Source organism: Tupaia chinensis, unplaced genomic scaffold (genome assembly GCF_000334495.1).
Source record: "Tupaia chinensis unplaced genomic scaffold, TupChi_1.0 Scaffold139668_1, whole genome shotgun sequence".
NCBI lineage: Eukaryota > Metazoa > Chordata > Mammalia > Scandentia > Tupaiidae > Tupaia > Tupaia belangeri.
This window is the reverse complement of record NW_006199549.1, coordinates 98,123-108,573: the sequence shown is the minus strand read 5'-3', so window position 1 is coordinate 108,573 and position 10,451 is coordinate 98,123. Positions and strand designations below refer to the sequence as shown.

Genomic DNA, 10,451 nt, shown 5'->3' with positions numbered 1-10,451 from the left:
ATGTGGTGAAAGGGGAACACTCTTACACTGTTGGTGGGAATGTAAATTAGTCCAGCCACTGTGGAGAACAACATGGAGGTTCCTCAAAGACCTTCAAATAGAACTACCATGTGATCCAGCAGTTTCACTCCTGGGTATCTACCCAAAGGACAAGAGAATGCTCAGTCGGAAAAGCGCTTGCACAACTATATTTATTACAGCATTTATTACATCACGATTGCTAAGACATGGAACCAACCCAAATGATCACAAACAGATGAACAGATTGAAATAGTGTGGCATATATACTCAATGGAATACTATTCATCCATTAAAAACAACAAAACCCTGACTTTTGAGAGGAAGTGGATGAATATGGAAGACTTACTGCTGAGTGAAGCAAGCCATGCTATGAAGGAGAGGCATTGTATGTCTCCACTTAATATATACCGAGTGCCTGCACTCTAAAAATATATATATATTTGAAACCATACTGCTTCTGTTGTTATAGAGTCATAAAATTATACAAAATTATAAGAAATATTTTGAACATTCTCTTTAAAATTCAGTATTTTGAACTTTTGAAAGTTGTTTGTAAACTGTCAAGAACTATGGAGTATGAGCTAAATTTTTTTTATATGTAAAGTAAATGTTTGTGGAAAAATGTAAAAAATAAATAAATGAAAGAAAAAAATAAAAAAGAAAGGAAATTGCACTCTTGCTCCAGTCAAATACAAATTAACACAACAAAATTTGCCTTTTACATCCAGAATTTTTCTATCTTATTTTGCTTATATACATTTTAAACTACAGAAATACTTCCAGGTTTTATAAGCTAACTTCGTTTCTTATATTTGTTCAAGCAACAGTCCAATTAATAAAATCAATGAGGTGATGGTTATGTACATATAGTTGAATATTTTTTAATATGATAAATATTTTTGAGAATGTATTTTTGAATTTTTAAAATTATTTTTAGAGAGATTTTTCCTGTAGGGAACTACTCTCACCACAGAGACAGACAGGGACAGGGAGGGCAAAACATGAGAAATCATATCCCAAGGGGAATTGCCACACCACAGTCTCTTCTCCTCCATTTTCCTTTTGGGATTTTGAGCAAATGCCTACAGGTGCCAGACATGAGTTTCAAGCCACTGGGTTTGAGATTCAAACTTGGTTCAGCCATGTGGGAATCCAATAACTTAACCATTGCACCATTTGCTGGTCCCCAAGAAATGTATTTTTACAAACTTCTTTTATTCTCTGAACATCATAGATTGCACTTACACAAACATAGATGATATTTTACACAGCACGTGGAAATTATATGGCCTATACTATTATGTTATAGGAGTACTAACATATATACAGTTTGTTATTGACTGAAATGTCTTATGTCTTTATAGAGCACATGACTTTTTCATATATATGTATGTGTGTGTGTGTGTATAAAAAAATTCTGTATGTATCCTGAAATCATTTATCATTTGTGAACAAAGTCCTTCTTAAAATTTGGTATACTGTAAAGACAAAGTAGATTATAGATAAAGATACCATTGATGCTTTTGTAAACACCATTTACATTTCCTCTTGTCATTTTGCATACAATTTTTATTTTATTAGGATTTATTTATTTTATTTATTACTTATTATTTTTGTTTTTCAATTTAACCAGAGAGAGATAGGAACAGAGAGGAAAAATGTAAAAGCAAACAATCATGTCTGGGATTTGAATCATGGTCAGCCCTGCAAGAGCACAGTGCTCTAAACCCTACACCACCTGCCAGGCCCTTGATACCATTCCTCATTGTACTAAACATCTCAAAGCACTGACTATAATCTCAGGCAATTAGATGAGACAGAAGATTTATACAAATATCATGTTTTGTACATGTATTGTATTCATATATAAAAGCAGTGCTCAACTAGAGTCAGAAGCCCAGAAATGGACTTTCATCATTTATCTGTTGGCCCATGTGTTATTTTTTTTTGAGATTTTTTTTTGTTGTTGTTATAGGGCGCATGCCCTCGCCAGAAAGACAGAGAGAGACAGAGAGACAGAAAGTGAGAAATTACCCCTGAAGGGGGATGGCCACACCACAATCCCTTCTCCTCCATTCTCCTCTTGGGATCTTGGGCATGCATGCACACGTGCCCAGCGTGAATTTAAGCCACCGGGTCCAGGACTCGAACTGCGGTTGACTACATGGAAGTCCAGCAACATAGCCATTACGCTAACTGCTGGTCCCTTGGCGCATGAGTTTTAAGTTAACATTTTTTGCTTACATAATATTACATTGTTAGATATTTTAAAATCCAGAACCTAATATTTTCTACCCAACCAGATATGAGGACATAGTATAAATATTCTTGGAGGAACAAAACCTTTCAGAGTCTTTACCATGTAAAAACTTGCATTCAAATGGTTTTAAATGAAGTAATTGCATAAGGAGAGAAAATGACACCAGGGATATTTTTAGTAATGTATGAGATAAAGTAATTAGGAACCTTGGAAATATTTGGTAAATAATATATAAAGGGTACCTGCAGGTGGTGAGGTGGTTAAAGCACTGGATTCTGACATGGTCGATCAATGTTTGAGTTCCAGAAAAGATGACTTGGTTTCTCACTTTAACTTTATCTCTCTGTGTGTCTCTTTCTGGTCAAATTATAAAGAAATAATAAAATGAAATAAATTTTTTTAAAAAAATTAAAACATAATAAACATAAAGAAGAAAGTTAAGTATACTAGTTCTTAATAAGAAGTCTAGGTAGGGGAGGGCAACAGGTTGTATAGTGGTTTAGGCTCTGAAACCCAACATGGCTGAGTGCAGGTCAAGTCCTGGAACCAGAGGCCTGAAGCTTATGTCAGGCATAAATGCATGCATGTCAAAAATTCTGAGAGGAGAATGGAGAGGTTATAGTTGTGTAGCAATAACACTGGGGGGGGGTATTTTTTTCTTTCTTTGTATTTCCCTCTCTCTGGAGCACATGCACCCTGTAACCAAAATCTCTGCCTGAAAAAATAAATAAAAGCCTAAGTAATATCTAAAGTATAAACAGTAATGAACTATTAAATGCCAGTTTTCTCTAAAGTGGAGAGAATTAATGACAGATAGTCAAAATAACTCATAACATACATGATTATGACTAATGATTTTCTTTTCTGCTCAGACTCCTGAGTCTGTGTGTAGTCACAGCTGTATTCCTGGATTCCAGAAAATTCCCCAAGAAGGAAGACCTGTTTGCTGCTTTATTTGTGCTTCTTGCCCAGAGTCATCTATTTCAAATCAAACAAGTATGAAATATACAACTACACTATCAGTCCCTGCTATTGCTCAATAATAATGAAACTATTACTATTATAAATAAAGCATAGGGGTGAGCAGGTGGCATGGTGGGTTAGGCATTTTCCCATGTGGCCAACCTCAATTCAGTTCCCAACTAAGAAACTTGAAAGTCATGCCAGGCGCATGGACATGTGTGCTGAAAATCTTGAAAGAATAGACTGGCATGGCCATACCACAAAAAGAAGGGATATTTCTCACTTACTTTATGTCTGTCTCTCTGGTGAGCACATATGCTTTATAGAAAAAGTATCCTTTAAAAATAAATTAATAAGTGAAACATAGAGCATCACAGTTATTAATTTACATAATTTTTGTTTTGCTACATGTATTTTATAAACAATCTCCTACCTTATTTTATGTAAGCTGTTTCCTGCCCATGCTCATTCTATGAGGCTAAGCACCAAAACTGTTTCCAATGAACACCCTTGCTGTTTGGTGCTGGGTAAGACAGTGTCAATTCTGGATCTCATACTGGACCACACTAGTCATGAATAGGAGGATGTGTAATTACCAAGTTTACCTGTGGGTGCCTTAAAGTTCGAATCTGACTTTGAGACCCAGATGATAAGCAGAACAGAATTCCAAATAAACTATTATGAGAATATTTTATAACTCTTTAAACCATACTCAAACACCTGTGCAATTAGGTACAAAGAATTGACTAATATCAGAATACCACACCTTGATACATATTACAGGAACAAAAAGAATCATAGTTTACAAATTGAAGATTCAACATTCTAATAAATTTCACAATTGGGCACATCAAAATATGCTCTCATATAAAATATAAATCAAGCAATTATCATAATAAAATGTTGTAATATTATCAAATATGAACTATGGAAAATTATAAGAAATAATACCTCCATTTTTCTTATATATAAGGAATAAATATGGTTTGAATTCTTTCATAAGTTATGCAATTGTAGAAATTTTAACAGTAGAAAATATTTGAATTTCATTGCTAGTAAAGGTAAATATATATGTTCAGGAAAGAATATGCCAAAAAAGAATACTACTTATCTTTTATGAAGGAATTGCAAAACCAAATAAGTTTGCAAAACAAGAAATAAAAGTAGAGGTACATTGCTAGCCTATGGCATGATAGTTGGGACGGCTGAAATCCACATGACCTAAATTGTGAATTGAGTCCCAAATCACATGACTTGGAATACATAAAGAGTTCGTGTGTTGTCCCAAATCCTGGTAAGTGGAAAAAATGATGCAGAAGGTATTATGGCCTGACCATTTCATGAAAGTGGTGATGTCTCACTTCCTCATTCTCTCTGTGTCTCTCTCTATTGAATGCATGTGCCCTCTGGCAATAGGGCCAGCAAGTTACATGTTTGTTTAGATGCTGGACTCCCACATGAACAATTGGGGTAGAAGTCCCAGACCTGGTGGCTCACTTTCTCACTTTCCCTCTGTCTCTGTCTCTATCTGACAAGCACACATGCCCTACAACAAATTTTAAAAATAATAGTGAATAAAATAAAATTAAAAATTCTTTAAAAATTCAAAAGGAAAAACAAAGTAAGAAATAGTTTGTGATCCACAAGAAGACATTCATGTGTTTGTGGGTACCAAACTTGTCTCTGAGAGAGAAGACAGGAGTATCTACTGATTCTAGAAATAGGAATAGATACTTTAAAAAATGTTATTAACTATCACTAATTCTTCTTTTTAAATATTGTTTTAAGTTTTATTAATCATTATTACTTTTCAAATTTGCTAGAGGGCACATACACTCACCAGAGAAGGAAGAGAAAGAGAAAGGGAAACTAGTAAGCAAGTTTTCAGGTTTGAGACTCAAAATGCAGTCAGCCATGTGGGAGTTTTGCATCTTTACCATCATGCCACCTGCTGGTCTCTACTCTAATTCACTGAGAATATATTGGTTTACTGTAAAAGTCATGAATTATTTTCTCTGCAAAAATGAGTCATGACTTTTCTCACAACCCAATGCTATTGCCTCAGTATTACCAAAAATAAATAAATAAATAAATGAATACTTGAGATATGAAAAGCAACCCTACCTATTTTTGTAAAAAAAAAATCTGAAACATGAACGTGCCTGTTAATTTCCATAAGCTCTGTGAATATTTTTCTGGTACTTTACAATAGAGGTGATTAGTTGCAACAGAGACCTTATAATGTATAAAGGCAAAAATATTACCAGCCACATAAAAAAAATCAACAAACCATGCTTTCAGATGTATATAAATGGATACTTTAAAAATAACACCCCATCCTTCTATCATATACTTAAAATATAAATTTCTCAAAAAATTGATACATAGGGGCAATCAAATTCCATTCAAGATTCAAATGTTTTATATTTAAGCTGTTTTCAATATTTACATAGGAGTGTTTATGATAATATTTACAGAAAAATCAAAATGTACAAAGAGAAAAGTCTGTACACAAAGTGACATATTATATACAAGAAAAAAATCAATAGAAATTAGGTTAGAGGAAAAGTTAAGATATCCCAGGAGAATAAGTTAAAGTGATTTTTGTCTAAATATAAATAAGAAAACTATTCATTACTATTGTGAGTAACCATTAAGATAAGCCATGGAAATACAAGGTTTATCAAAAAATTAGAATAATAATAATAATGATTGGGAAAAACATTGAAAAGATATTGAATGATGAAGTGGGGAGATTAATGTCTCTGTATTGACTGACATGCATGGCATTCCCTTTTGAAAAAGCAATGTAATACACTGTAAAGTTATATGTAATCCAATGTAATATAAAGATTATGATGATAATAAAAATAAATAAAATAAATATATAATAAATAAATAAATAAATAAATAAATAAATAAATAAATAAATAAGGACCTCAGGAGAGAGTAGAGAAGAGATCTGGAATAAATTCTCATCCTTGGTAACATCATTGAGAGTCACAAAATGGGTGAGCCAAGATCCTCATATGCTGAGACTCAGTTTTATATCACTTTGATGTTATCTTCAGCTGAAAGAATTCCTCCAGTGTCATGAACAAGGGCTCTTAATATGGTGTATCTTGGTATCACTTCAGGAGCTTTATCTGTGCAAAATTACACAAAAGTAACCATTAGCTTCCATGACAAACAATTACTGAAATTGAATTGCTGGAACTTTGCTTTTTTACCAGATGCAAAGCAGTGTATCCAGTGCCAAGCTCAGGAGTATCCAAACAGTGAAAAAACTCACTGCCTTCCCAAGCCTGTGACTTTCCTGGCTTTTGAGGATGCTTTGGGGACATCCACGGCCTGCATGGCTCTGTGCTTCTTTTTCATCACAGTCATAATTTTTGGGGTCTTTGTGAAGCACCGAGACACTCCTATTGTCAAGGCCAACAACCAGGCTCTCACCTTTGTTCTGCTCATATCCCTCCTGCCATGCTTCCTCTGCTCCTTGCTTTTCATTGGCCATCCTAACACAACCACTTGTGTCCTCCAAGTCACATTTGGCATTGTGTTCACTGTGGTTGTTTCCACTGTTCTGGCCAAAACAATTACTGTGATTCTGGCATTCAATGCTGTGAAACCTGGAAGAACAATGAGGTGCTTGCTCCTCTCAGGGGCTTCTAACTCTGTCATTCCCATTTGCTCCCTGATCCAAATTATTATCTCTGGAATCTGGTTGAGAACCTCTCCCCCTTTTGTTGACATAGACTCACATTCTGAGCCCAGAAACTTCATCATTGTGTGCAACAAGGGCTCAGTGACTGCTTTCTACTGTGTCCTGGGCTACTTGGGCTTCTTGGCTCTGGGGAGTTTCACTGTGGCTTTCCTGACCAGGAACCTGCCTGATACATTCAATGAAGCCAAGTTCATCACATTCAGCATGCTGGTGTTCTGCAGTGTCTGGGTCACATTTGTCCCTGTCTATCACAGCACCAAGGGGAAGTTTATGGTGGCCATGGAAGCCTTCTCCATCTTAGCCTCTAGTGCAGGGCTCCTAGGCTGCATCTTTGTTCCCAAGTGCTACATTATTCTGATAAGGCCTGATGAGAACTCCTGGAAAGCTTTAAAAAACAGAATGGGTTCCAAATAAAACAGGAATTCTAAGGTTTCATCTCTAATGCCTGTATCACAATTTTAGGGTCTTGAACCAAAAATGCACCCTTATTTTATATTCTTATGTGATAAAATAACTGAAAGTGACTGACTTTTTAATTTCATTTTTTAAAAACAGTCATTGTACATATAATCTTAAACAGGTATTAAACCTGGAACTATAAATGGTATCTTAGATTAATGGACATTTTTTACATTATATGCATTTATTAATTGCTAAATTTTATTCACTATTATTCCTTGTGTTCTCCTAGCAAGATTTTTACTTTTCTTTAGTCAGAAATAATGTCTTTATTTCCATATCTAATTTACTGATTTGTATCTTCTCTCTTTTTTAAGACGATCTATCTAATCTTCAGTAAATTTATTGATGTTATTAAAAAAAAACTAGCTAGTAGTTACATTGGTCCTCTGCATGATTTTTAATATCTCATATTTATATTTAGTCTAATCTTTTTCGTAAGGTAGATTTTTTTCTATAAGGCACATGTGCTCACAGGAGAGGCAGAGAGAGACAAAGAGACAGAAAGTGAGTTATCACTCCTTAAGGGAAATAACCATGCTGCAATTCCATCTCCTCCATACTCCTCTAGAAATTTTGGGCATAAATGCACATGCTCCCAGTTTGATGTTTAAGACACTAGGTCAGGGACTGAAACCATGGTTTACTTTCTGGGAGTTGGGTGACATAACCATTATGCCATCTGCTGGTCTCCCATTTCAATCTTAATTTTTCTTTCTGCTAGCTGGAGTTTCTGCTTTCTGCAGGGTCTTGATGTGTTAAATTGTGTTGATCTAATGTCTCTTTTATTTTTCCACTCCAGAAATTTTATTATACCATTTTCATAATTTAAATTTATTGACTTGCTAAACATTTTACCTAAATGTGTAGAAACTGCCTAGAGATACAAATCAGAGTACAATAATTATATGAAGAGGACAAAAAAAGGATACTCACTAAAACAAAGTTATTGTAGATTGCAGCACTTTAAATTGGTCATCTATATTCTTAAAAAGTTGTGGGACCAATAGGTGACAAAGTGGTTAGGCACTGGACTCCCATATAGTCAACCATGATTTGAGTCCTGGACACAGCATCTTGTAACTCATGCTGGTTTGGTGTGCATGTGTGCCTATAATCTTGAGTGGAGAATGAATGAGGAGGGATAGCGGTGTGTTTTATTCTCCATGAAAGGAAGATCTCTCCCTTTCTGTCTATTTCTCTGTGTTGCTCTGGTAACTGCATTCACCCTATAGAAAATGTGTCTATTGGGACCAGTAGGTGGCATAATGACTATGTCACTTGTCTCCCATGTAGTCGACCATGGTTTGAGTCCCAGACCCAGTGGCTTAAACTTACACCAGGCACGTGTGCATGCGTACCCAAGATCCTGAGAGAAGAATAGAGGAGAAGGGATTGCAGCATGGCCAACCTCCTTGGGGGGTGTTTTCTCACGTTCTATCTCTCTGCCTCTCTTTGTCTTTCTGGTGAGTGCATGTGCCCAATAGCAAAAATCTCTCAAAAAATTAAAAATAATTTAAAACATTAGTTATATAGTGTGGCCAGAATGCAGTGAAGTGATTAATATGCTGAACTCCCACATACCCAGCCGTGGTTCAAGTCCCGGACCTGTCAGCTTGAAAATTCACTTTAGGCACTTGTGCATGCATGTTCAAAATACCAGGAAAAGAATGGAAGAGAAAGGATTGCAACATAACCAAAACCCCTGTGTGGTTATTTTCACTTTCTCTCTCAAAGTCCCTCTCTGCCAAGTACACATTCCTTCTGGCAAAAACCTTTTAAAAAATAAAAAAGAGTTGTATAGCTACAAAATGACATACTGCTGATTAACTGTTGAGCAGTTTTAAGAGGAAATGATACATTTAATAAATGACATTTCAGTAGTAAGTTGTACACTTATTTAATTTCAATGTAATTGTTGAAACTTGATTTACTCTGGACTGAATTCTGATAATAATTTTTTATTTAAAAATTTAAAAATTTCCACTTTTCTACATAGAATCTATTTTCCACTCTTGGAAGTCCAGTGCCTTAATATAAAGCCTGTGAGGGACATAGCCATACAGATGCCTGATTGGTCCCCTCTAGGGGCACCCACCTTTTGCAACACTGGTCACAGGAAGGGGGATACAGAGGCCATTGGGAGGGATTTCCTTGTAGAGGTTGATAGGGAGAGTAGTGATTATCAGGTCACTAGTTCTGTCCCTGGAAGTTGGGACATGAGTTCCTTTTGACTGTGATGAAAAACCTCCTCCTGTCATGATGGGCGAAGTCTTTTTACAAGCAAAATGAGAAATAGTGATTGACTGTTTTAAAAAAATAATTAGAATACTAATAATAATGATTGGGAAAAACATAGAAAAGATATTGAATGATGAAGCAGGGAGTTTAATGTCCCTGTATTGACTGACATGCATGGCATCCCCTTTTGAAAAAGCAATGTAATACACTGTAAAGTTATATGTAATCCAATGTAATATAAAGAAGATTATAATGATAATAAAAAGAAAAAAGAAAAAAGAAAATGTTTTACTATTTGATTACATTTCTAGTATTAACTTTTTTTATTAAAAATTAATTAATTTATTTTACGTACTTTCACTAGACATCATCACAGCATACAACATGTGGTTTTCCAGTCAGAATACACTATAAAGTGGTTTAATCATACATGGTATCATCAACAAATAATTTTCCATTTATTTTTTCATATATATATATATATATATGTATATACACACACATATATATATGTACACACACACACACATATGTATTTCAGAGAGAGATTTTTATTATGGGGTACATGTACCAATTGGAGAGACAGAGACAGAAAGCAAGAAATCACTCTCCCAGGACTGTGGCCACTCGACAGTTCCTTCTCCATTTTCCTCTCTGGATTTTGGGCAGGCACGCACATGCTCCTGGTGTGCTTGAAGCCACCAGGTCCAGGACTTGAACCATGTGAGAGTCCAGTGCCTTAACTATATGCCACCTGCTGGCCCTGTCTGCAACTCTTTTTTT

The 10,451-nt window shown here is 35.2% G+C and overlaps 1 protein-coding gene across 1 annotated transcript in view; it reads left to right on the top strand.

Moving 5' to 3' along the window:
• LOC102492512 (vomeronasal type-2 receptor 116) overlaps positions 1 to 7,382 on the top strand; it is a 24,469-nt gene extending 17,087 nt beyond the window's left edge. The window contains exons 5-6 of the mRNA XM_027765745.1: positions 3,160 to 3,277; positions 6,478 to 7,382. Coding sequence (XP_027621546.1) covers positions 3,160 to 3,277; positions 6,478 to 7,382 — 1,023 coding nt within the window. The remainder of the gene's footprint in view (positions 1 to 3,159; positions 3,278 to 6,477) is intronic.
• Positions 7,383 to 10,451: the final 3,069 nt, after the last annotated feature.